Here is a 26,553-nt window from a genome sequence, read left to right as displayed (position 1 = left end):
AATTTCTCGACGGTTGTGTGCGATCGAGACGGAATAACTGTGTACTTCTGTGCTTCGGAAAAGTCACTGTTGTATTATACGTATATACTAAAGAGTTACATTAACTCAGAACTTGTTTTATGAGCAGATTAAATGCATTTATTGATACAAAGTGGGTGACGGTCGTAGGCGATAGCGTCTCGTTGCCAATAGCCAAAATCTGAAGGGTTGTTCAGGAGCACGAAACGTATAGTGGTCAAAGATTACCCTTATTGAAGAACGTAGAATCATAATAAGGACGGCAGTCGGTTTCGTTTTGTTTTACCCAGTGCGAGTAAAACGACGCCATCAAAACTGGATCAGCTCATCCCGGAAGGAAGGTGTTGACACTTCAACCCACCAGTGAGGAACCCAAGGCTCACTTGGCCCGCTGTGGCCCGCCCCCAGCGGGTCCCGCTCTGCCGTCTGACCGGCTACCCAAACTGAACGCTTCTCCCACGGACTTGGGTTACGCCCCGCCGTCAACTGCCGCAATTTTCTTGGCGACTGGGGTCGGGATTCGGGAACGGCAGAACATTGACACGGCGTTTGCTTCTCTTTTGTATTTTCGCTTTTTTTAAATGTATAATAAACGATGAGGGGGAAAAGTACTTCCGCGTTTGGCCGGAGGGTGAGTGATGGCCCGGTGGGATCTGGGAACGTGTCGGTGGGACGGGAGCGTGCCGTCCCGGTGAAAGCACCACGCGGAGCGACCGCTTACCCACTACAGCAGCCTCAGGGCTCGGGCAGGGTCGGTAGGGTACACTCGGGTGCACCCGGTTGCCCCCGTGCAGGTAGGGGGAACGAGCGATAGCTGATCCGGGCGTCCCGGGGAGAAGCGAACCGCGCGACAGGTGCTTACGCCGCGGGAAGCTCCAGGGGGAGCTTCGTCGGCCCGGCTGTGCCCAAGCGACTTCCAAACAACTCGGCCAGTGGACCACACAGCCTAAACCAAACCATTACAGGACTGCTCGCCGGCCACCGTGTCATTCCCCCGAAGATGTTTGAATATTCCTTGTATGCGTTGCGCAAAAGTGACATGTATTTAGGCGAAAAGGGGGAAGAAAAAAATCGCGCTGTGGTATTTGCGATCCAAGGCCGTCTCTTCGAGCATAGTTACACTATCAGATTGTAACCTGCAGTTATTTGCTTGAACCTGGACGTATATCGTTTCACCCTAATGTACCTTTCCAGATTAGGGGGAAAAACCCAGCCCCTCAGAAATGGAATAATTGTATTTATTTTTAGATCATTACCGGTAGCTAATCTGAATATTTGTGTCAAAAGCATAAGCTGACGATAAGGTAAAGAATCGCCTCAGTGCACCCTGACACACAAAACATACGGAATGGATGTTGGACTCTCAAAACTGAGCAAACAAAAACTCCGCACAAAATTCCACAGAGTTATCTGATGGGCGGGGCTAACTCGGAAAAGTCGATAGGTCATTTGTAAGAGGTTTTTTTTCATTTTTAAGAATTTGAAACATTGCTCCTTCAATGTGTCTGAAGTCCAGATCTCCGGCTCACTATTAACACGGCCACTCCGGAAACTTAATGCCGAAGCGAAAACCTTACCCGAGCAAGCAATCTACGAGTAGCCGTTGCTATGATACCAATACTAGCTTTCACCATCTCAAACAATGCAATCACTTTGTGTCGAAAACCTCTCTCCTGGACTTGCCTTGTTTCCAGCCGTATGCCTGATAGACAATGAGTTCTTAGACTCAAACAGCAATGTCCCTGGGCTCCACAAAAAAAACTTAAATGGCACTTGACCCGCTCGCAGCTTGAGACACGACAGTCAAAATCAAAGCACACATTACTGCCACGGTGTACTATAATTGGAAATGTCTTCGGCTGCCACTGGGCCCACAGTTTGCTGGCCGGTAGCAATCTTATTCGCTGTCGGTAACAAGATTTGTGAGCTGTGTCTCTTTTGTTCCTTGGCTCTCATTTTCTGTTTTTGTGTCCCCAGGTTACACGGCGAACTACTGCGAGGGAGACTGCCCGTTTCCGCTGGACCTGAACTTCAACGCCACAAACCACGCCACGGTGCAGGCCATCCTTCACATGCACACGGGCACCTACCGCAACAACAACCGGCGACTGCCCAACCCGTGCTGCGTGCCGGCCACCTTGGAAGGGATCCACGTGCTGTACCTGGACGACCTCAACAACGTAGTGCTCAAGGAGTTCAGCGGCATGATCGCCACCAGCTGTGGCTGCCAGTGACGGGAGGGGACTGGGGACGAGAGATCGTTGGCCGGTGCTGTGTGAGGTGGCCCCCAAAGTGGCCACGAACCATCTCTACGTCTTGAACGAGTACGAGTCAGTGTGGTGCAACTCAACGAAAATTATGTACTTGTGAGTTCGAAAATGACGGTCTCTAGCTCATTTGGACTTGATTTAGGGTAGCTGTGTGTATGCTTGGGATTTAGAAGGTCGCCTAAACTTAAGGCCACCTGAACACACCGACTATATACATAGACGGGAGTGCCCCTTGGGATACTGCCAAGCAGACTTTGCCACCCAATCACAAACATTGGCCAAATTAGACAAAATTACCCATTTTTGGCTGTATGAATATTTGCGGCCACCTCCAATACCCCCAGACCCACGTCGCCTTCACTCGGTGCATGGCCACTGCCCAGAGTGGGCACATTATGATGGAATGGACGCAATCACTAAAGTCTTGTGGCGCCAGAAAGTTGAGGTCGTCAGAACATGCCGGTATGACAACCATGATGGTGTGTTGAACTGCTACAACAGGACAGTCAAGCGGCTTACTAAGGCCAGAGAAAACGCACTTTTTCGTAAGTGTAAGGCGTGCCTACACCGGTAGTGCCAGGAGGGCTTTCTTAGAAAGAGATGGAAAGCCGGACCAACCTTTATCTCCTACATCAGGCTGACAGAGAGATCAACTCCTCTTCTCACGACTGAAAGTTTTCCTACTCGTTTCCATGGTCCAGGTGGTTCAAAGTTCGGGTTTCACACCACCGAAAGCCATAATTATGGCTGTTTCTTCTAGGAAAAGAATACCTTTGCTTTTTTCCCGAAAGGTTGTTACGGGTGGGTTTTGTTGAAGATCCATGACGTGGTGCAAATGTAAATCCTTTTGACACCAGAGGTCTCATGTCAAAACAGTATTAATGATGGGAGACTTTGAGGTGCTTGGTAGCAACAAACATACCAGTCCTTTTACCCAGTTCCAAGCTTTCCCCGTTGTTCTGAGCATGCGTGCATGGTTCTGAGCACGCGCACTACCTTGAAAAAGGGCCGGTATGTCTGCTGCCACCAGCGTCTCAATGTCTTCCTCTGGATAAAGTGAAACTGAAGCAATCACGATACAATTCATTTCATGAGAATAAGGACATTACAGAGTGAGAGATCAAGGAAGCCTTTAGCGTCTTGGAATAATGTCAGATTTTCAAGAAGATAGTTGACCATACAGCGAAGGACCTCAAAAAGGTCTTAGAATCCACTCGTGTGAACTCTAGCAAAGACATGTTTACGGGGCAAAACCTAGATGTTCTTCTTTTCTCCACTTGTTAACAGCAAATCTGAACAAAAGAAGAGACGGTTCAAACGTACATTTTAAATAGTTCGCGCTCCAAGACACTCTACTTTCTACAAAGTGACGGGTCCCCCTTTTTAGCTCATACCTGTCAGCTTTCAGTGGCCTGACAGGTGAGCGCAAGCGTCAGCGCCCGAAGCTAGCCTTCCCCTTCATATAAAAATCTACCAACCCGAAATGCGTTTGCGATCAACCCCCGGCTCCGTCAGCTAGATTTTGGAAGAGCACTTAAGGGAGAAATTCCCTCCCCGTTAAAGGCCAGCGGTTGACAGGCTGGGGTGACCGCGATCCGGTTGGTTATTGTTCCTGCTGGCAGCCTAACCTCGCCAGAAGCTAAGATCTAATGCTACCGCTGTACATGCAGCGGACGATGTTGACGCAGTCTTTGGTGTGACATGTAGCACATCTATCGAAAACAATAAAAAGGAAGTTTAAGGTACCTGATGTATTGCGCATTCCGTGCCGATGAAAACCCCGTCTTGCTTCCTCTTTTAGAGTGATCAGAAATCCCACATGTGGAATATTGGCACCGTGACTCTCTTGCCGAGGCTTTTTTGTAATACATGGAGAATGAATGATGTAGTCGCTAAAATTCCACGCACAGTAAATGAACTCTATTACCAAATGCGTGTTGAACGCAGGTGCTGTTCCTTCTTGGCATTCTCTTGTTTTACCAGATTGCGATATTTTCTCTTCTTTCAGTTTTGTTTGGAGAGAGGCCGCTCTTCTGTGTTTTCATTTTTTTTAGGTGCTTGAAAATTTTACTTTGCTTGAGCTGGGGTATGTCGAAAAGGGTTTTGATTGCAAATACCTCCCCCCCGGCACGGTAGAGTCACGAAATCACGTGAGGGCAAACGTCATTGCCACGTGGTTTTCGAAACTGTACGACACGAAGGGGCGGGGCAGGTTAAGGGGCGTCACTTTGAATGAATACATCTATCTCAAATTATCTTAACCCACTGTATGTTTACCTATTATCATAATTGCACTTTCTAAAGTGTTCACACATAACTTTTTCTTATATTTTGTTGATACAAATCAGTATTACGGGTGTATATTGGTAATAAGTGCGTTTTTTTGTATTTACTTGTAAATACAGATAGTTAGAATAATATCGTGTACATAATTCGGTAACCTCATTCATTAATGTTTTTTTTTTCATCTCATTTGAACGGTTTTTCCCAACACCTTTTTCTGCGATTTATTGAAAGGGGAAAGGGTGTTGCAGAAGGCACGAGGGAATGAAGCAACGGTTTGTCACTGCCTAATGGTGCATCGGCGTAGTGTTTGGTATAGAGTTCCATCGAGGATTCGATTGTACTTCACCGCCATCGTATTCAAGGGCACTGGAGACCACTGCATGTTTGTCCGAGAATCATGATGTAACTTCCGCGAACTTTCATTGGGTGGCATTTGTTCGCCCAGTGACCTATGCTCACACTTACGCATGCGCAAGACACGTGCATACCGAATGCACACGGTCTTGCAGAGCCTGAAAGTTGACCCCTGATGGCGCGCTTCCGGAACCCTTGGATAGGAAAAATAACGTGCAAGAATTTAGAAATTGTATTATTTTTCGTTCAGTAACTTCTTAAAAAAATCCAACTGGGAAAAGGGGCTTTGGAAAATACTTGCTATAAGTGTATCAACTTATGGAAACTGAAAATCACCTGACCTAAAGGAGCAATATTCTGCCAAAACTTGGCCCATTAATTCCAAAAATCTAAAATACATGAAGAACAGTGCAATGCGACAGTCTTGTACGCAGAAGAACATTTGCGGTTGGAATTTTTATGGTAGTCTGTCGGTAAAAGCCGAAATAAAAACAGATCAAACTATTTTACACACTTTTATAATTTATAAGATAATAAAATTAAAACAATATTCTACTTTTACAAAAGATTCTAATCTGATTATCGAACGTGATAGGATGATCCAATGCAAAATCCCCATGGCCAGACCGTGCGAAGGTTCCGGAAACTCGCTGCGTGACCTTTTACTTTCCCACAGTGCATTGCCGCGCCTGCGTTTCCTTCGCGAAATACCGCGAAAGCAGTTTGCCGTCATCAGTGCCATTGGAACGTGCAGTGAGTACAAGCGAAGTCAAGAGAAAGGACGGAGGGGGTTTTAAACTCCAGGTTGTCCAACCGGGATTTGACAGAAATGGTATGTAGTTCGTAGAAAAGAATTGAGAGCTATTATTAGACCACCAGTATTTAAATATTGGACAAAATTTGCTGGAAGGCTCCTCGGTTAAAGGCTTCTTATTTTTTGAACGTGTACATTTTGTATAACGCTCAGAATTAGCCTTAAATCAAAAAAGGGCCTGCGAGTGGCGGGAGCCTGTTTTTTATGTTAATGTCTTGTACACGTGTGCACAAACAAAACGGGACAAACTGTTGCAGGTAACCATAGTGTCTCTGATCGGCAACAACACAGACATTAACCCCAATAGTCCTGAATCCTCCAATTTTAATATGATTTGGCACACACCCTGGGGAGTTAGGGTTAGTAGACGGCTTCATGACAGGGACGGATCTAGCTTTCAGGAAACGAGGGGTTGATGGGCGTATTGAAGGGATGCCCGGCTAAGGGGCTCCACCGGAAATCGACGTAATTGTTTAACTGTAGATAAATAGATGGACGGCGCAATCTTCGTCCAGGATTTTCTATTTGGTAGGCCTACTCACTCCCCGTCATTTCACTGGTAGATCCATTTAGTCCGTGGCTGAACGGGAGGTTGCAACCCTCTTCTCAATCTGCCTCTGTATGAAATGGCGGACATCGCTCTGCACATGCTGCCGCCATGGGCATGCAGAGCCTCGCACCGGTGGCTTGTATAATCGTGTCCGAATCGCTTTATCCAGTCGCATGGTATTAAAACTAACGCAGCACGTGCACAAATTACATAAGGAACATACTCAGGAGTCACTGAACCTATGATTTATTGTGTGAAGCTGCCAGATGAAGGGCTCTGCATGCGCGCCTATATGGCGGCAGCTTGCAAAGAGCGAATTGGCGGCTGGCGTGCAGTCGGAATCTCAAAACCGGACAAAAATGATGGGAATGTCAGTGTTTCAAAGCTGGATTTTGTACCCGAAAGGCCACCATGACTAGTGCCTTTCTCTCCCTATAAATTTGCTGTCCTACTTTAAAAGCCCCCGGAATGCCATCAGGGAATGCAACAAGCGATAAGGCACAAGTTGAAAATGCCATTGTTAGTGAATGCGCCATTGTTGCGACGCACACCAGGAATGTTGCGCACTCCGTAACTGACAACTTCGTACTAATATTTTTTCCCCTGAAAACAATAGCAGAACCCCCCCTTTTTTTTTTACAATAGATTGGCATTTTAAAGGTATTCTGTTAGAACTCCGAGGTGAAGTGTATCTATAACGTGTAAATAATAGTGTACATTAGCCTTTCTTATACGATTTCACAGAGTGTACAAAATAACTATAAATGAGGGAAGACGATGTTTAATTAATTTTTGTATTACAGTGAAACTGACATAGTGGATATCGTACTTAGCTCCTTTTAGTTCTGTCTGCATGAAGTATTCCACACGATTGTGCATGTATTCTAATTATTTGCGAGGGAACTTATTTATTGGAAATATAGAGCATGTAACATAAAGTGCGTGAAGTAAACTGTGTTCCACGGTGCAAATGTGTTGCCGTCAAAATGTGCTCGTCTTGCGTCAGCGCCATCGTTGGTGGCGTGTTGCTGTCGTTGTCTCTATTGACTGATCTTTGAGCTGAGTCCTTGTTCCATCCGTTACCATATCGCAGAAGCTATAAATGCCTGACTTCACCGAACGTGTGCCACTGAAACTAATAATTTTGGCCCCAGCCTTAAATTTGCCCACAGCAACGCTCTGTGCTTCTCCCCTCCGACTGTGGGCGTGGGGGGCTACCTCTGAACACTTTGACGACGGTGCATGGGCTATGTCAACTGGATTATACGCCATTTTGATCGGCAGCAAGTCTTACCAGTCCACAGTCCTCCAATTTTAGTATCATTTTTTCACACACCCTATAAATATGCGGTTGGGGTTGATATTCAGCTCTTCTGAAGCGACAGCGGTACCCCCAGGACTGGCCTGGCGACATTGGGAAGCCGTCAGACTGTGACGGCAACCCGGCAATATTTATTTCGGCGCACCCGATTTGTTCCTGAGCTTATACCGAGAAAAGCATTCTGTCTGAAGAGCGCATGACCGACCAAGCGGAGCGACCAAGAGCTGAATGCAGCGCGGCGAGGGACCTGTTAGTATTCTGCCGCCCGCGGGGCTGGCCTGCCCACGCGAAAAGCCGACGCAAGAGAGAACCCACCCGTGAATTATTGAAACCCTGTACGTTAGTCATTAGCGAGATAAATACCACAATTGCCTCATTTGCGTACGGTGGTCTTCTTTAATGCGGAGTCGGCATTATACGAGTTCTACGATGAACAAAACACAAATCAGAATAACGTCACTGAATGCCTTGCTCGCCAACTCTTGCAGCAGCGTTGGTGCTGTTGCATGGCGAAAGTGGCCCGAGAAATCATTCAGGAGGGACACACTTTGAAAAATCTAACTCTAACATTATATCTTATTGGATCCCATTGCATGACTGCAACCTTGCCGGCCCGATACCAGTCATTTAGACCCATCCTTCCTCCATGTTTGGACTTTGCCGAACCATCGTACCTGTGTGTTGTTATGGAAATAGCGGGTACAGCTGCAGTAGAGGGCGCCCTGACTGGCACAACCGCATACACGCCGGTGAGCCAGAATGAATTCCAATCAAATAAATGAACAAACCTTTACTCATCACAACGAAAAATAGAATTTAAATTCCAATTAACTGGTAATTCATTGCGTACCGTAATGTTTACTTGCCAATTAGGCCCATCTAATTCTTTACTCTTTACGGCTTCGTAAACGAAGTTGATTTAAATAAGTGTTTCTCCCACTTATTGGACCACTTATTCTCCAATTCCTGTCTTGATTTTCAAATGGATCATGCTTCAAAATGCTATGTTACTAGCTCTTGGCCAACTTGGACACGACATTTTTGGAAGGTGTTACAATGTAGGCAGACTCAGACAAAATGGCGGCATAAGTGAATGATGGAATGTCAAAGTAATGGTCGATAAGTATTTTCGTCTAACACCAAGTGACGCTTGTTTAACCAAGCGTCGCTTCACTTATTGCCAGCCTTCATATCACAAAATTAATGGCTGGAAGAAAACAATAATTAGGTCTAGCGTTCCTTGTCCAAATGCGCGAGTTCGGGAAAATAAATCCATGATCATTTCGCACGGACATTTGCAAAGACAATTGTTGTCCTGGTCAAAGCGAAATCTGACAAGGCACGCCTTGCTCATGCGCTGTCGATCTGTTACAAGTAAATGGGTAAGCAGCCCCGTGATACCCAGCCACCACAGACAGAAATGGCCAACTGACCAATGACCCCGTACTCGAAGCTCAAGATCAAAGTTAACGCCACGCAAGTGTCAGGAGCTGGAGAAAAAATCTCGTCCAGCTGATTATTATCTGGTGAACTATCAACTTAAATCTATCAACGATGAACGATCGATCAATCGATCGACAGAACGATCGACTGATTACCTACAAGCGGCAGTCCAGTCAACTGCTTTCACAACTTGTGATAGAGCCTGGAGGAATAAAAAAAAATGACAAGACTTATTCAAATGCCATGGAACGCGGCTCCTACAGGACTGATATCCTTTTTACATAGTGCACACAAGAAACGTTTCCCATTATCAGAAAATACCGAGGGAGGGTAACGGGATGCCCTATTCGTGATCACCATCGTGAACGTTTACTGCCCCCATAGAGTGCACGTACTTTGTACACAATTACCAACGTCGCTGCTTCGTTAGGCTTCGCCGTTAATCGGCCACGGTTCATTAGTCTTTGATAGCGACATTTTTGACACATTCGACGGTGCCACAAAAGGTGGAACTTTGATGGCGAGAAAAGATGAAGGTCTGACGGCATGAGCGCGGCAAATGATAGCTGCCTTGACCCTTTGTACTTTGCATTGCATTAATTCGCCTAAACTCTCGAAGGCCCAGACCTGTTTTTGCAATTTTGCGTGTTAGTGTGGATTGTCAAAGACAGCATAAGAGACCCTTATAGACGACTTCAATGACCAGCGGTAGAAGCCTTCACTGCGGTTGTGTCCAATGAACGCGCGCATACGCAGTTCTCGTCTGGTTTGGTCTGCGACTTGTTCATGGTCTAATCATTACAGACATTGTATTGCCCAGAATGCGTGCGTTTCACAAAAAATGCCTGTCCAAGAGTTTGCAACGCGTTGGCCAATCACGATATGCGAAATCTATCAACCCAATGCGCGTTTGGAAAAGGTCGACAAATTTCGCGTGTTGTGATTGGCCAATGCTTTGCAGACTCTTGGAGGCGCACTATTATGAATCGCCAGTGTCCTAGCTAGGATTTTACTAGTGGGGGAGGGGGCACAAAGGGGCACCAGCATCTTATGGGGGGGGCACTAGCTTTCAGTGGTGTGGTTTCAGGGGTCAAATTTTTGTTAGCCTTGTTTAATATCCATTCCTCCGGTTTTTTTGGGGGGGAGGGGTGGACCGGGAATTTGTGGGAATTTCTGGCGAATCCAGAATAAATTTTTTTCTCGGGTGGGGGATGTTTTTTTTCATTTAACCTTCTATGGACTTCCTGTGGGTAGGGCTTCATTACATTCTGGGTTTTTTATGTTTGAGAAAGAAAAATTAAAAGAGAGAGGGAGAGGAGAAAAGGCTTATTTATATCTTAAAAAGGGCCCCTTCGGGGCGGGGGGCGGGCATGGACCCCAATGCGCCCCCTTACCTGGATCCGCCTTTGAACTGAAGGTTTCAACCCCTATCTCTATGGCGTTTCAGACCGTCGCGTTAGTGGGAAGGTCACATACTTCGTGAATTTAACCAACAAATGGCTCTGTTTGTCGGGGATGGGGTTGGACTTCACACAGAAGATGCACGTTCAACGGTTCATCGGCGTGGAACCGGTCGCACCAACAGAATTGTATTGCTAAAGGCCGATTCCAGATACGTCACCGCGGTCATGGCCGTACATCGGCCCGAGTGAAGTGCCGCTAACTTAAAAGTCTACATGTATTATGCACCCTCCAAATCTACCTCCCTTGGCCTTTGGCCATGCAGCCGAGCGAATCTTGGCGGGCATACTCATCTGAACACATTTGAAACTATGCGTCAAATGCGAAAAAAAATCCCGTAAGCTTCCAAGTGAAACTGCTTTTCAGCCGGCATTCGGGAAAGAAGCTGAAATGTCAATGACGTCGTGAGGATTTTGAAATCCATTTGACATTCCCTGCAGTGTGGACCAACACTAGACTAGACCGAGCAGCGTGGTCCTCCTCAGATAATCATGAATTACATGTACAACTATACAAGAAATTCGGAAATACCTGGGACAGTTTTTCTATCCCTATTGGTCGAAACGCGTCACGTGACCGTGCATTAACATTGCTAATTGCTCGATGAGAAGGGATAATGCCCGATGTGATAATGCTCAGGTCTGATTGGTCAGGAGTATGTGCGCACGCAACGCGCCACGCGCACCAAGTTCAGTGAAGGGGATTCTATTGGACAGCTTTCAAAAGGAATATACCATAAAATGGGCAGGGGTGTTCGGAAAAATGCAAATGAAATTTTAGAACAAAATCGTTGGAAATCCATCATATGTTGACTACTTTTGACTCTCTGAATTAAAAAACAAAGGTAATGCTCGGCTCGGACATCAGACGCGTCCATTCTCCTGAGCCTGTCTTGAACGTACATTTAAGACCGGCCAAGCACATTTTTATTCCCTTAACAAAGACCACATTCAGAACGATTTCCAACTGGTTCCTTTTTAATAATTTATCACATAGGTCGTATCATATCCTTTCATATTGCAGCGTAAGACCTTCACCCGATTACATGTATCGAGGTATCATACATCCAAAGTATTTCATTTAAAATGGCCAGCACATTAAACTCTGTGAACATTTCAACCATTAAAACAAAATTCGTCACGAACTGAACGGTGCCATTTCATAGAAAAATTTAAAATATGCCCACAATGCACCATCAAGTGCTTGACAGGAAGAGGCCATTTTTTTTTCAACTCAGCGGTTCAACAGCAAACCCTCGATGGTTCAAACCTTCTGTTGCTGAAAATAATGCCAGAGGCACTGAACTAGAAACAAATATGAGCTTAAAACCAAATTCGGGCAAGCAGTTAGTAAATTAACGAAATTTCTGGTCACTTATATCAACTCTTTGCTGAAATGTAAAATCTAAAGTTTACTTAAGACAAATAACTCGGTTTCATGTAATTAGGCCAAGTTCATTTGTAACTGGAAAACATCAAAGGAACAAACTGTTCAAAACAATTAACAGTGAATATTGAAAATCATTTCAATTTTGGAGCCCATTTTGTAGAAAAAGTGGTCCGCAACAATTTTCTTTCAGAAATGAATGGAATGCGGAATGATTATAAGCCCACTTGCTAATACTAAAACCTTACATGAATTCTAACATGCTACAGCTTAAGTGTTTCAGAACACGGAAACCAAAACCTCGAATTTGACCCTCTTTCCTAATCACAGAATTTGCTTGAATCTGTAAATTAAGCCAATGTAAGCAGTATTGGTGCATGTATTTATGTCTTGTAAAATATAAAACCCTTGGAGGCATGTCTCATTGCAACTACATGCAGTGTTCATTCTCTCCTACACTTGAAAGTTGCTTGCAAAGTCACGAGGTAAATTATTTTCTCAATTCTGAACAATTCACAAGACAAATTAGTATTCTGCCAAATGTAATCAAAAGTGTAGTGCTCATGAAAAAATACTGCAATGAAACTATGTTGTAAACTTCTACAATGAAGCTGTTTTGGTCTTTAAACATGTGAGAAATACACTACTGAAGTCCTCTCTGATGTGGCTCAGACAAAAAGAAGCATGCTAAGTAACAGTGTCAAGGAGCTTTTCATAAAAGACTCAGAAATGGTCTGCGTCCAGTAGAGTTTTTCTTTGAAAAATTGTTTCAGTGAAAGACTAAGAGGTAAGAAAAACAGAAACACTGTGATGTCAATCCTCTGAGTAAGCCTTTCCAATGAACCTTCCTTGTCAACTCAAAAGGCAATGCACTGACTTGATAAATAATTAACATGTAACTAAGCGAATCCATATGACGTGTAGTGACAAGAGTGCAAGCTAAGAACCTTTCTTCAAAGGTTTTCTGAAGACCACACGGAAAAGGACAATACACAGACTATATTAACCCAGTTAACTTCCTTGGCAATTTTGCTAAATGCCTCGCTAAATGGAAAGCATCAACCCACAAGAATGTAACTTCATGGTGGCTGGGCACAACCATTCTTTATCCAAAAAATCTCAGAATCTTCTGCTGGATTTTGAAGGGTCCGGGAATAGACAGACAAAGACTGAGAGTCTTAAGTCCCAGTCTTTAGTCAAGGTAATCACAGCAAAAATTCTAAACCATGTGAGTGGCATATGTGGTGCTTGAACCAGAGACTATAGCGAGGGATATTCGCAGCCTGCTGCAGCCGCCAGCGGTGTATCAAATTGTGTACTAGTCTCTTCTCAAGTGCCATGCGTGAAGTGCACAGACTTAATCCAATGATTGCTGCAATAGCCTTGACTGTCCATTACCTGAGTCCTGAAGAAGTTTAGGACAATGTCGAAGGCAGGACAAGGGCACAAATCTTGGCACCCGGATGACACTGCTCTGCCCCCCCCCCAACACACCACACCGTCATTGTATGACGGGCCGTGTCTTGGCGGCCATCCCTTTGGCTTTGGCCTTCGCACTGTCCCTGAGCCTGGCCATGTCAACCGGGAAACCTTCTGTTGGCGGCCTGTCCGGCACAAACATGTTCTCAAGGACGTAGTGGAGCCCCTTGGTGGCCTTCGTCTGGTTGGCTTTGTACCGCTCCATGCCAAAGTGCTGGATTGCCAAGGCCATGCCCTTGACGCTAGAGTCCACCCACGAGTGTTTCTCTAGATGCGTCCAGTCTTTGTTCTCCGGGGCTGGCCTGAAGATTAGCTTCTCCGTTACTACCTGGAGTGGCCAATTTGAAATTGAGAAGATATTAATTTAAATTCTGTATAGATTATCATAAGCCCTAAGAAAGCATTTAGAGATGGGTCAGGATGACTGGCCAGCATCCAGTCCTTATTCAGGTCTGTTTAATGCACTTACGCACAACTGTACACCTAAAACCTCTTGATAAGTGCACGTAATTGCACATCTTAATCCCTCTCCAATGCATGCCTCAGCACAGAATTCTAGCATAAACGGACTTCAAAGTCTGTGTAAAGTCCTAGGCCCCCAAAAATTCCAGGCGTGCTTTTTGATGAAGTTGCAATTTTCATATCAGGACTCGTACAGTGCCTATGATGGCAGGCTGTCCAACAAATGTCTGTGTGCGAGGAAGCTCACTTGCGTCATGCTCATTTTATTTTCCCAGGAAAAATTAACAAAATGAAGTTCGGCTTGTCTGGAGTTTGAATCGACAGCTCTGACCCTTTGCTGCTTGGATAACATCCCTGGAATGGTCCTAAAAAACGAATACATACACTCCAAATCTATGTGTAACAGTCAAAATGATCAAACAAAAACACAACATCAAGGAAAACGTGTACAACTGAGGGATGAACTAATGCACACTTTTTTGCACAGAAAACTTTTAAAAACTTAAAAACATGCCAACCCTGAACGAAGGCGACTCACCATAAGTCTAGTAAACCCTATATTCTGTGTGTAGATGGTGAAGGTCTTTTTCACAGGGTCGACTATCGACTCCTCAACGATGCACACCTGTCGGGCGTGGTTCCCGAAGATGTAGTTACCCCACTTGGGCAGCCGGTTGGTCTTTGTCAAGAGGCGCCTGGTGACCAGTTCAGTCCCCCTGAGAACCCTGCTGATGACGTCTTCTGTCAGCACATGCTTGCTGTACCGTCGTTAGAAACAAGAGGATCATATCAGTTACAGTCTACCCTGATGTTAACGAAAATGGGTCGTGGTAACGATGATGGTGATGAACATATAAAGAATGTTAGGATTGTTCCTGTCGACCTGACCAGAAATATACAAAGAATTTTGATGGAAATTTCGAGGACTTGTAAAAAAAAGATCTGTGCTATTTCCTTTGTTGTCCAGGGTAGCTAAGAACCTTGCAGGTTAGCCGGAAGACGGTGAATATTGTACGGATTCATCACAGCAGTTGACAATGAGGGCAAATACAGTGACAGCAATGCTGGTGATAAACCAACACACAATCTTCTTTAAAGTGACGGCGAATAAGAAAAATTCATGATTGAAAGCAGTTCTGAGCCAAATACGGTGGTTCGAGACAGAACTCACCTATACGGATTTGGATACTTCTGCCACAGTGCGGTGGCAACGTGGTCCCAGGTGTGTCTGAACAATTCAACGGTGGTGAAGTACTTCATCTTGAAGCCGGAGAGCGCAATCCCTGTAATTTTGTCGATAAGTCAGACTGCGCTGAATGCTATACTAATGAACATTGCAAATCATGACATACTTTTGAAATCTCCCATAATCCATCGTTCCTGTGCTGGTGCTTTCAGATTTTCAAATACAACACACATACCCACCTCAGTCACAAACTCTAATTGGTAATTATGGAGTTACTTTGACCATGTTGACTCTCTCACTGTACTTGACAATTTATTCTAACCAGCACTGCGGGAGAGGTTGGATTAAACATTATCATTTTTAATGACATTAATTTAGCTTTACGTCTGGGATGTTAATTTTAAATACTACAACTAGATTTTGTCCCCGCAAACGCAGCGGTTGAGGGGGTCAAGTCAAGACCTAAAGACATTTGCATTAGTGAGCACAAAGTTGTGAGTTTGAACCCCATCAAAGTCAGCTTGTGATTTTCATTGTAAATCTCCGATTACACTGAGAACACAGTGTGAATATATGCCTTGCAAGCACCACTGAAAGGATAGTAGTAGCAGGCCTAAATGTAGTAGGCCTAGTCCAAGTCATTTGGACCCTAAAATCGCCTTTTTTTTTACATTTGGACATGGTTAAAAAAAGGTGATTTCAGGATCCAAGTTACTCAAACTAGCCTGAATGTAGGCCATATAATTTTAATTGAACCAAATAGCGCCATCATACATGTGCAGATCGACATGGCAGATGTTGTATTAAGCATGATTGGCTGATCTACAGATCTAATGCCTGTGACCATATACTGCCATACTGGTATAGTCGGCAGGTCCCAAATTTTGCCACTTAATCACACTTGACATTAGGCCTATCATGATTACAGGACGAGACATAACCGTCACATTCACATGACTCACACTCACAGTGCAGTCAGACCATCCTGCTGCAGACGTTAGTTCCGTTACTGGTATAGTAATACTACATTATACTCAACTGATGAACTGCAGAATACCCCGCCACCCCGCATGATCAACCTCTTAGTTCTTACACACGTTATACACACATGATACATGCTAAATGCTATACTCGTCTGCCAATGCCGCCGTACCGATGCAGCATATCGGTAGCCGGCCACATCGAGATTTAGCAGACTGTCGGTGCAGTGCGGTGCCAGAGACTAGAGAATGAGATCTTACAACTGACATTAACTGTAATTTTGACCTCAAAATAGAAACCAAAATAGCTCGATGAATACACACCTCGAATCAAAGATGAGTTTCTAAAATTTGTAAATCATTCCAACGTCAAATTGTCCTTTCTTTAAAAGAAAAAGTAACACATTCCCCACCAAAGGTGTACAGAAAGAACGTGTAATTTTGCACGTTTCCCTTCCGACATGCAACCTTGCTTCCAGGTTGCGTTATTGACATTACTAATGCAATGCAGGGTGTTTTGTTCCTACCTCTGCATACAAGGTTGTCATCAGTATTTAACATTTCCTGTCTGGTTCCTTACCTATTCAATAGTATTTTTAATAGCAATTTTATCCACCGATCGCTTTACCATACCAATCTTGAAATAAACTCGTAAACAGTCTTCCAAAAGGAGGACTTTCTTCTGCTCGCCGCATGTGTACCTTGAAGATGACAAGCCGGAGACCAACTCGTAGAGGAAGAGTGATAACTTAATGAATAATAATTCACAACTGATTTAATCACAGGTCAACCCGAAGAAGCTTTTTGGTACATGTACATGTATCTTTACCATGAAATTAGGGTATTTAGAGGCCACTCTATATTTTGTTGTTTGGTTCCCAGAAGTCTTTGCCATTGTGTATTGTATTGTAAATTATTGGAGTACCGGCGTATAATCTTTCCGGGCCCAAATTTAAAGCGCGCGACAGTGGCGGTGTTTACAAACGTGGGAGTGAACGACGGATCTGTTGCTATTTTCTGGATCACCTGATCAATGATCTGATAATAACGATGTGTCCCGTGTGGACTCCTCTGACCCTGCCTCCCAGTCCAGATGAGGTCCAGGCTTTGTCAGATGATGCAAGGACAATTTTGAAAGCTCTTCGCGAAGCGCACAGAAAGAAGCGAGAAGCACTCCTGCAGAGTCGCGCCCCACCGGGTCAGCGCTGCAGCATGTCTGCCATGTTTAGTGTCTGGTTATGTTTGGCGTGATCGGGTGATATGCGTGATCGGGTGATATGCGTGATCGGGTGATATGCGCGATCGCTCGATCTGTGCGCGATTGATTGTTCTTATTGCACGATTTGTCAATAATTCCGACATCAGAAAATTGCTCTTTCCCTCTTATTTAAGGTTGTGAAAGAATGTTTCAAAAAAAGGGAAGGGAAGTTGGAGATTTCATACACTGACGCAATTGTGCAAATCGGCTGATGGCGCCAAACATTTATATTCTCTTCAATCAGTTGTTACCTATGTTAGGCCTACCATGCTATGGGCATAGTTAAATCTGGGATTTCCAAGTAATGGTTTCTATGAGATTTGAAGCTTTCGTTGTGGAGGTAGCAAGTAAACTAGATAGGTTTGTGGTAGCACCATGGTTTTTGGTTCTGAAAAGGATCAGAAACGGTTTCTACATGATAATTGTAGCCCCTACTATGGCCAGTCTGATGGGCTGCCTCTCTAATCACCCGTCAGAACAGACTGGCACTAATCTTTAAAACATTTCCGGAGAGAGTTTGATATATGGACAACACTTGATGCCCCTGTGCACACACCTACATGTATGAGATTTGTCTGAAAAAACCTGTGTTTTTCTAAGTAAATCACTAAATGCTTTGGAAGTTTCTCAGCTAGCCTAAATTTCACTTTTTTGGACATGTTACCACTCTCTGATGGCTGTTATAACATTTTAAGGATAAAGTAGCGTCCGTATATGGCTCTTCCACATTTTCTTTTTAGAAGTAACTTTTGCAAAGTAACAATTTGTTTATAATTTTGAGACTTTTTTCCATTCTAGATAGCTGACACTGAAAATCGGCTGAAAAATAGACCTTTTAAAGAGTTTTGACCACTTTTCTGGAATGATCAGTTATGTAACATCATGGGCATGATTGGGGGATATGTGCGATCGCTCGATCTATGCTCATGATCAGTTTATCTTATTGCACAGTGTGTTAATAATTTTGCATTAAGAAAGATTCTGCTAGGATTGAAATGTCAGGCCCTCCTTCTTTTGTTGTCCATTAAAAGCATCATTTATTACCTGTCTTGATTCTGTTTGTCTGAATTGCAGATCCCAAAACGTACTACAGGGCTCTGTATAGGGAGAGCTTTAAGGAAGAAACACCCTGTCTGAACCAAGAGAACTCTTCTTGTGAGCTTCAAGCTCCTGGGAATTATGTAGTCTCAGTGCTGGGGCAAAGATCTACAGATGAGGAAAGTTCTCCTCGGGTTTCCTGTAGGCAAAATGTGCTTCATCGTGAGCAGAGTCAGGGGTCTAAACCGTCCAGTAGTGGCGTGGGAAAAGATTCCCATCGGTTTCCTACAGCGGCCTCCCAAGATGATGTCGGGTCCAGGGATTTTGTCTCCGAGCCTTTCCCCCAATACTCTGCAGTAGTCTTTTGTCAGGATGTGTCCAAGACAAGCAGAACAGATAAAGCCGAGTCGTACTGCGGTACTAGGGTTAGGCATCCTGTTAATGCATCCTCCAACAGCCATCAAGCTGGGTTGAGTCAGGGAAGTCCAAGCAGGCTGCAGGCCATAGAACTAGGGTCCTGCATCCTCCCGGACAGCCCCCCAATCGACACCAGGTGCTACCAAGAATTCAATCAAATCCGTCAGAATTTACCCAGCCCCAACCTCGATGCCAACCCTGCTGAACAAGGCAGAGGCTCAGACATAGCCAAATTCAGGAAGACACCGTTAGAAGATTTCCCCTGGCAGATGTCCCCTGATACTGTTGAAGTGAAGAGGCCGCGACTCGGCCTAGGAAATGTCAGAGACAGTGTTGTTATCATGAAGCAGGTGCCAGTAGGAACAACCCCCTCAGGAGCTTCATCTGATGCAGGCCGGCCTCTTCCGCAAGAGAGCTGCAGCCCAAGAAGAGTACATCTGGTGGGAGACAGTGTAGGAGAAGTAGGGGTGACTTGGGTCCCTTTTGATCAAAGAAAAAAAGCAGGGACTGGACTTTCTGCAGGGTGCAAATCAAATAGCACTTCTGTTCTCGGAAGGTACATTGAAGAATTAGGAATTAAAAGTTCTAAAGATTATTTTGGTCTTTTAAAGGCTGAGCCATTAGAAAGAATAGTTTAAATTGTTCTCGTCTTTGACTTTAATTTGCCATGAATTTCAGAGGATTAAGAACTTTCAGGTTTACATGTATAAAGGCTATTTAAGGAGGCCAGTCGTCTTTTCCGGTTTCGTCTGATACACGTGCTTGCTTTTTTTTTCTTCAGTCATTCTTGCTCGGATGTGAAGGTGGGCAGTCGGTCTCATCATGGTTTACCAGCACAGCCAAAGGGTAAGCAGGCTTCAAAAGTCAATTCTGAACTTTTACATTCCCAACATTACTTTGTCCTCTGCTTAAAAGTGTTGTCTATTTTTGTTACAAATATTAAGCATGTGAAGCATCATATCGTCAGAGTCTGGTCTAATTTTAAAACAGGGAGACTTGCCGTACAAGTTTTAAAAAGAAAGTTCATTTCACTGTTGGAGTTACAATCGAGTGAATTTAGAGCTTTTGCCATTGATGTCGTGTACTTTATTTTGAAATCACTTACAGTGAGTGACTCCTCAACTTCACGGACGAACGAAGTTTTGTCGGGGGCTCAGATGTGCAATAGAAAAGCTGACCAGCCAACTGTTGATGAAGTACGTGTGGTTGAAGGGGTCAGTTAATCATCTAATAAGAGTAAAGTTCAAAGGATCGTTGATTTCCATTGGTCTTCAATTTAGCTGCTTACTTATTGCTTACTTTTTCTGTATCAGATGAAATTCTGCTTTGCAAGTGTGTGCTGAAAATATAAAAGCTTTACTAAGATAAAGTCATCTTTTTCTCTCCGAGGTCGAATTATTTTCACACTGAAAAAAAACCCAGCTTTCTTAAATCAGAATATTTGTCTCTAAACATGGCCCACATTTAGGCCATGTCTGAAATTTACTTGTCTGCGCGTCTCCGCACGTCTCAATGGAATGAAGGCCTAGACCTAGCTTTAGACACCAGATTTGGATTCAGGATGAGGTGACAACTCATCTACATCCTTTTTGTCTAGTTTTTCGGCTTCTCTGGCAGTGCTTTGCACGGAAATGAAGGGCTTATCAGGAATGTTGCCAGCATGACGCCTGCAGCGAGAGAGGAGGTTGGCGACAGGCTGAGCAGAGTAGACGAAGTGTCCATGTGCCTCGTGTACAAGGATGGGTCCTCACAGCTCAGGGAACTAGACCATGCCAACAGTGTGAGTTTGTCCCTGCCTAGCCTCTTTTCAAGCCTTGCTTGAGAATATGGCCCTTACTGTCCACAAGGTATTGTGAACTGTGCGTATTATTAGAGGTCAGAACAGACCAAAAATTGTAAGTCTTTTGACCTGGTGAAAATAATCCAAATTGAAAAGCAAACATTTGCTTTGAAGTTTTAGTAATACCAGTGCTGAGCAAAGGTGGCCTGTGAAGCACTGACTGCTGTCCACTACAGATGACAAACTACATGTGCTAGCAGACAGAACTTTTTCAAGATGTATTTTTTTGCGTTGGGGAGATGTTAATTATATATAACAGGTTTGCCCTTACCCAACGTATATTAATAAGCACTGTATGCTCAGTGCTTGTCCGAGAGCTTGCGAAAAAAAACCTCACAAGCTTACTCGGGTGGGACTCGAACCCACGACCTCCTGCTTACTAGTGCAGATGTCTTAACCACTCGACCACCGAGCTTGCCGGGATCGGCTGGCCGGTCCGAGTCAAATGAAGCAGCAGGTTGGGTCATATACGTTGGGTAAGGGCAAACCTGTTATATATAATTAGACAGAACTTTGTTGAACAGTTTAACAGTGGCAGTAATTCTGCATCTGTGATGGGCTCTTTTGGGTTTTGCACATAACAGAAAATTAGAGGCTTTGGTTGTAACGACAGCTCGGCTGAGTGGTTAGTGTTGGCTTATGATGTACAGCAGCCTTCTGCAAAGGATGAAAGCGTCAGGCCCACTGATGTTGACGGTACTGGCAAGCATCCAGGGAACAGGCTGGAGTTTATCTCTGTGCCTGTCTGCGGCAAGCGAGAGAGACCGGCCCAAGAATGGAGCAAGTAAGAAGGCCTTCCACTTCCGTGAAATTTTTTCTGAGATACTTCCCGATACTTCAGCATTTTAATTCCAGACCTCTTTTCTAAACAGTATACCCAGCACTCTAGAGGAGGGTCGCAGTTAAGAGTTAAGTTATTTTTCCTCATTCTTCAGGGAGATGCTGCTGCGTCTGATGGGGAATGACACCGTGAAGAAGATCTGCTTTGATGCCCAGGAGATGATCCACACACTGATCTGTAGCTTCAGTCTTGACCATGCAACAGGTCAGTCTGTGCCCTACACCTGTTGTCTGTTTGTCAGCATGTTGAAATTTGAAGTGAAATACTGCATTCCTTGAGCTTCTTGGCTCACTGCTGCATGTTAAACAGCTTCAAGATGTACCTTGCGTCGGGGAGATGTTAATTTTTAATTTGTGATAATGGGTTTTGCCCTTACATTCGAACCCGTGACCTCCTGCTGACTAGTGCAGCCGTGTTACCACTCGATCACTGGCCTTGCTGGGGTTGATTGGCCAGTCCGAGTCATTTGTAGCAGTTGTTGTAGGAAGCTAAGCAGGAGGTCATGGGTTCGAGTCCAACCCGAGTGAGCTTGTGAATTATTTCCAAGCTCTCAGACAAACACTATATATAGTATACAGTGTTATTAATACATACACCTTCTGCATGGGCAAAACCTGTCATTAAAAATTCAGCAGCTTCAGTAGTACTCACTAATCAGCTAGTGGCATTTGGTTTGGGCATTTTATGTTTTTTTCTTTTTCATGAAGTGAGTTCCAATTGGCTGGTGATGGACCCCAAAGTGGCGGCCTGGCTCATCGATGCTGACCATCCGCCAATCACGTTCTCGGATCTTCTCGGCAAGTACTTACCCAACCAAGCCAGCCGATCAGAAACAAGAATGGTAAATGCACGTATTTGTTTGCGGGACCTGTCGCTCGTCAATTGCTCGGTGTTTCTGAGCACACTGTCGCTGAAAAATCAGCTAGTAACTTCTGACCTGCAAGACAAGTTTTGATGTGATGTTGACGTGAATCTTGGATTACAGTGTGTCTATTTGCCTGTTTTCAATTGGTAATTATTACTACAGTGATCCACGGAGCATTACATTTTCCCTTGAAAATCGAATGCTCCATGGAACACCTCGGGAGGCTAGTTTTACGATCATCGTGAAGCACTCAATGTTTGTTTAATGTGAAGCGTGCTATGTGCGACCAGTCCTCTGGTGATTCTTGCTTGACATTTTCGTATCAATCTTTGGTAAATCATGTTCTTTGACCAAACAAATCCTGGGAATCAGACTTTTTTCCCATGCAATTTTACAACTGTGTTTTTTTTTTTTTTGCTTTGATGCTTGCGTCTTTGTTAGTGCCTTTTGTCTCGATATTTCTTCTTCCTCTCGAAGTCGTCCACGTGCTCCGACCTTTCATTGCTGGGGGCTGCCATGAAGCGTATGTTCTACATGCTGAGTGAAGCTGGCTTGTGGCAGCTATTCTTTGAGGTGGAAATGAGGCTCTGCCCAATTCTGGCAGGTGAATTTGGCTCGCAATTTTTGCATCATTGTAAGAATCTTGCACAGGCTGTCCGGGGCAGGGAATATCATTTTCTCTTCGGTCTCTTAGCTCGTCAGTGGTACAGAATGGGCCTGTTTGTGTCACACGGATCTGGATCTCGATCAGCGATCCTAACGATGGTTCGCAGCATCCACTATGCGGGTTTGGTGTCCGTTTAACCAACAACGGATCGTTGATTGTGATCCAGATCCGTGTGAAACAAACACAGCAAATGCTCCCTGGTCTCTTGGCGGTTGAAGATTCCAGTAGTTACAAGCAGTGCTTGCCTTCAGAGATCCTTTAAATCCGCCAAGATTGGGGCAATCGGCAATTTCGTGTGGAGTGCTTAGTATTATGTATTTATATTTTTGGGTTGGACTTTGCTTTTGAAATGTAGTGATGGAAGTACAAGGGATTTGTGTGAACTCGCAGACTTTGGAAGAATATGGGAAGCTACTTCAGGTATGCACTGACCAGCTGTCTGGCTCTTCTCTTCTTTCTTTATCAATTGGCTTTTTTTCCAGCTTTGGTAAGCTTTTACCAAGTGTGCCTCTGCACTCAGAAATTGTCAATTTTCGGCCACCATATTGCTCTAGCACGAGCTAACAGGCAAAATGTGTTTACAAGGCAGATAGCCCATGCTAACACGCCCCTCCAGCCATATACATGTAGGCTGAGCTTGGGCGGCTTGTTCTCGTATGATCACGAACAGCTTGATTTGTTGTTCGTGGGTCGGCCGCTCGAACGCCGGAACATACAACTAGTTATTGCTCGTAGTTAGTGACAACCGACATGGAACATGGCAGAGTCCATGTACATGTACGTAATTTGAGAGTTAATGTTTGGATAACTGGGCTGAATTCGTTTCTATTTAAACAAAAGCATTCGTTTCTGTATTATGGAAAATTATTTTGTTAATTTTGCAAAACTTCCCATTGTCTCTGGCTTTGTAAGTCATCTCTCTACTTTTGCAGCTGTTCAAATCAAAAGCTCACGAGTTTTTACATGTGTTCCCGTAAAACCTTGACAAGGCGGTGGTGTGTGATCCTGTTCCAAGAACAGTGTTCTTGAGTCGTTTTCCCACCGTTTGAGCGCAAGAATAAGAAACCTGTGTCACAAACGGGCTGCCTGAACTCGACCATAGTGAATGCAGCCCTATATCTCCCGTCATTCCCTTTGATCTTTAAATGGGATAGACTTAAGAGGGGGAACCTTCCCAGTGTCAACCTGTCGGGTCCTCTCTTGGTTTCAGAGCAAGAGCCAGCAAGTGGAGAAGGAGGCTTACAAAGCAGCCGGCTGCTGCTTTCAAATCACGAGCCACACTCAGCTGAGACAGGTAAGATGAAGACGGGCTACAAGACCGCACTCGAGAAATAAAAACATCCCTGCCATTTCATGAGAGTTTGAACATAAAAAATGGTCTTCGAAAAATGAAACCAAAATCGGAGTAAGATTGAAAATGCATTCAGTTTCATATTTGTTTAAATATTTGCAAGTAATGACAAAATCGTAGACTGTGACATCTTGGACCTCAGCCATGGAATTATTGTTGAAGACATAATGCAGGAATCTATAATCGTCATCTAGCTCTACATGCAGATTTTCTCTCTGTGGAAAAAGTTGTCCATATGTGAAGGGTCTGAAGAAAAAAACTGATGTAAAATTTGGACGTGTCAATTTTCTAGGTTTTGTTCGAGGAGCTTCAGCTCGACAAGAAGTATCACGGACGGAAGCTCGCCCGGACAAACGTGCTGAACTTAAAATCCACATCGGAAACTGTGGTAAGCCTTGTGAATTAGGGCCTGTTCGTTTCAAGTGGATCCGGATCACAATCAGTGATCCGATGTTGGTTCACTGACACTAGAACCTGCCTAATGGATAGAGTGAACCGGCTTTGGGATCACTGATCGCGATCCGGATCCATGTGAAATAAACAGGCCCTCACTTAATGTTATAATGAAAGTCAAGATGGCCGTCACTGTGTCATCGTCCACCTTTTGGAAATTTCAGCCTCCAAGTTGTAGTCATGGCAATTGTCAACATGAGCCAGGTCGATAGTTTGACAGCACACGCTCAAATTTAAGTCATTGTTGGTCACTCAAGAACACAATTACGGCGCGTGAGATCAACACTATCAGCAAGGCTGAAACCTTCTCGCACACTTCAAACTTGTAAGAGCTTGCTTGACATCATCGAATTACCAGACCAGCTCACGTCACTAATAATTTCATTGGCGTTCTGGGGCTTTTTCATCACCGCTGTCAGAGTCGTCTACATTAACTTTCACCATATCACCACATCACCACAACTTTTCGGCTTGACTTTTGCTCTTGTTTATTCCACACACTAGTTACTCAAGCTACAGGACCTGCACCCATTACCCAAATTGGTCCTCCAGTACAGGCAGGTGAGACCTCAACCAATCCCTCATCTACATTTCCACCTCCCCGACTCCTTTTCACTCTTGATAAATTTTGTGGACCAGTGTTGGTATTGGAGTCCATCACAAGTCCTTTCACCGGTCTGTTCACAAGTCCCTTCACTAGCCCAGCCACAAGTCCCTTCACAAGGCCAGTCACAAGTCCCTTCACCAGTCACAGGGTGAGCAATGACAAAGGAACACTTCAGTCACAGTTCTTGTGACCAGCTTGTGACCTGCTCAAAACTGGACATTTCGCGGGGGACTTATGATGGACGTGCATGTGACAGACTTGCGATGAGCTTGACTATAAGGCTTCACTCAACCCACATCACATGTCCACTTTTTCTGAGTAGATTCGGTTTGGTGTTTATTTTTACTACACATGATTTTTTTTAATATTAACAAATATTTTCTAAAAGCGTATGCTGCAAGTTACACCTGTTGTTACAAATTAACCTGTATATATTAGTAGTGTACATCAGCTTCCATTGCTCGTGTGGTGCAATGTATGACTCCATGGAGCGTTATTAAAGTTACCATGTAAACCCTGATTATTAAGAAAGGAATGTTTAGAATAATTCGGAATAAATTTATGATGAAAGGCAGAGAATAATGACATTCTTCCAGTAGCCAGCAGTAAGTGTCTTACAATATTTACAAATAAACTTTAGGCATTTCTTTTTTACATAGAGATAACTATTACTGATAAGTAAAAGATTGCACAATGTCATTTAAGGCACAACTGATCTAGTAGTTTTGTTCCCAAAAATTTGTCCGTTTATAAGTAAAACTTGTAATGTGGACCAACTGAAAATTAGAATGTTTGAGTCCAAGTATTCTACAACTGGAGTAAATTTTCGACTAAGCCATTCAAATCTGTTATCGAGCGACACAAAATTTACAAAACTTAAAAGTTACAAGGCCCAACATTTACACACTCCTTCTCAATGCTGGTATTGCACCAACACAGTTAGCTCAACAGTTTGGTGATTTCTCTATGTTATACATAATATTTGCATTAGTATAGTTAACATTTCAAACACGTAAAACACCAACGCACATTTTTAAATTTGTAACAAACATTATCACTTAACTAAATAACATCCAACTGTATCAACATAGCAACAACGATTTTCTGTTTCACCATTTTAAACTGAACACTAACAACTACTCTTATGCATGTTACCCATTGTAAGAAATGGGATCCACCATTCCAGAAACCAGGCTGGAGACTTAC

General features: G+C 44.1%; 3 protein-coding genes across 8 annotated transcripts in view; 2 read left to right on the top strand and 1 right to left on the bottom strand.

Moving 5' to 3' along the window:
- LOC110977041 (bone morphogenetic protein 2-like) overlaps window positions 1-7,244 on the top strand; it is a 28,790-nt gene extending 21,546 nt beyond the window's left edge. Inside the window, exon 3 of the mRNA XM_022230810.2 lies at window positions 1,996-7,244. Within this exon, the coding sequence (XP_022086502.1) occupies window positions 1,996-2,252 (257 nt within the window). The 3' untranslated portion in view covers window positions 2,253-7,244. The remainder of the gene's footprint in view (window positions 1-1,995) is intronic.
- Window positions 5,670-26,553, top strand: part of LOC110977039 (DNA polymerase nu-like) — a 79,783-nt gene continuing 58,899 nt past the window's right edge. Inside the window, exons 1-13 of one of the 6 annotated variants that reach the window (XM_087144880.1) lie at window positions 5,670-5,760; window positions 18,343-18,423; window positions 19,505-19,569; window positions 19,831-19,937; window positions 20,321-20,503; window positions 21,148-21,347; window positions 21,499-21,608; window positions 22,112-22,245; window positions 22,747-22,873; window positions 23,292-23,356; window positions 24,147-24,230; window positions 24,580-24,675; window positions 25,245-25,301. In XM_087144880.1, coding sequence (XP_087001006.1) covers window positions 19,881-19,937; window positions 20,321-20,503; window positions 21,148-21,347; window positions 21,499-21,608; window positions 22,112-22,245; window positions 22,747-22,873; window positions 23,292-23,356; window positions 24,147-24,230; window positions 24,580-24,675; window positions 25,245-25,301 — 1,113 coding nt within the window. In that variant the 5' untranslated portion in view covers window positions 5,670-5,760; window positions 18,343-18,423; window positions 19,505-19,569; window positions 19,831-19,880. Of the gene's footprint in view, window positions 5,761-16,660; window positions 16,818-16,893; window positions 17,209-18,342; window positions 19,280-19,504; window positions 19,570-19,830; window positions 19,938-20,320; window positions 20,504-21,147; window positions 21,348-21,498; window positions 21,609-22,111; window positions 22,246-22,746; window positions 22,874-23,291; window positions 23,357-24,146; window positions 24,231-24,579; window positions 24,676-25,244; window positions 25,302-26,553 lie in introns of those variants that run through there. The other 5 variants (XM_087144881.1, XM_087144879.1, XM_022230805.2 and 2 more) reach the window with 5 other exon arrangements.
- LOC110977043 (PRELI domain-containing protein 1, mitochondrial-like) lies at window positions 11,477-16,497 on the bottom strand. The gene is made up of 4 exons (XM_022230811.2): window positions 16,335-16,497; window positions 15,016-15,127; window positions 14,383-14,602; window positions 11,477-13,710 (listed from the first exon to the last, which is right to left on the bottom strand). Exons 2-4 carry the CDS (start codon window positions 15,102-15,104, stop codon window positions 13,405-13,407), a joined length of 615 nt encoding a protein of 204 aa, XP_022086503.2. The 5' UTR covers window positions 15,105-15,127; window positions 16,335-16,497; the 3' UTR covers window positions 11,477-13,404.

Source organism: Acanthaster planci, linkage group LG13 (genome assembly GCF_054643075.1).
Source record: "Acanthaster planci isolate LZ-2023a linkage group LG13, COTS_SCS, whole genome shotgun sequence".
Classification (NCBI taxonomy): Eukaryota; Metazoa; Echinodermata; class Asteroidea; order Valvatida; family Acanthasteridae; genus Acanthaster; species Acanthaster planci.
The sequence above is the reverse complement of the archived record's forward strand: the minus strand, read 5'-3'. Positions and strand labels throughout refer to the sequence as shown.

Coding starts and splice junctions, on each gene's coding strand:
- LOC110977043 (XM_022230811.2), bottom strand. CDS start 15,104: ATGAAGTACTTCACCACCGTTGAATTGTTCAGACACACCTGGGACCAC. Junction 14,603..15,015: donor AAGTATCCAAATCCGTATAG/GTGAGTTCTGTC, acceptor ACGACGGTACAG/CAAGCATGTGCTGACAGAAG. Junction 13,711..14,382: donor TAGGGTTTACTAGACTTATG/GTGAGTCGCCTT, acceptor TGGCCACTCCAG/GTAGTAACGGAGAAGCTAAT.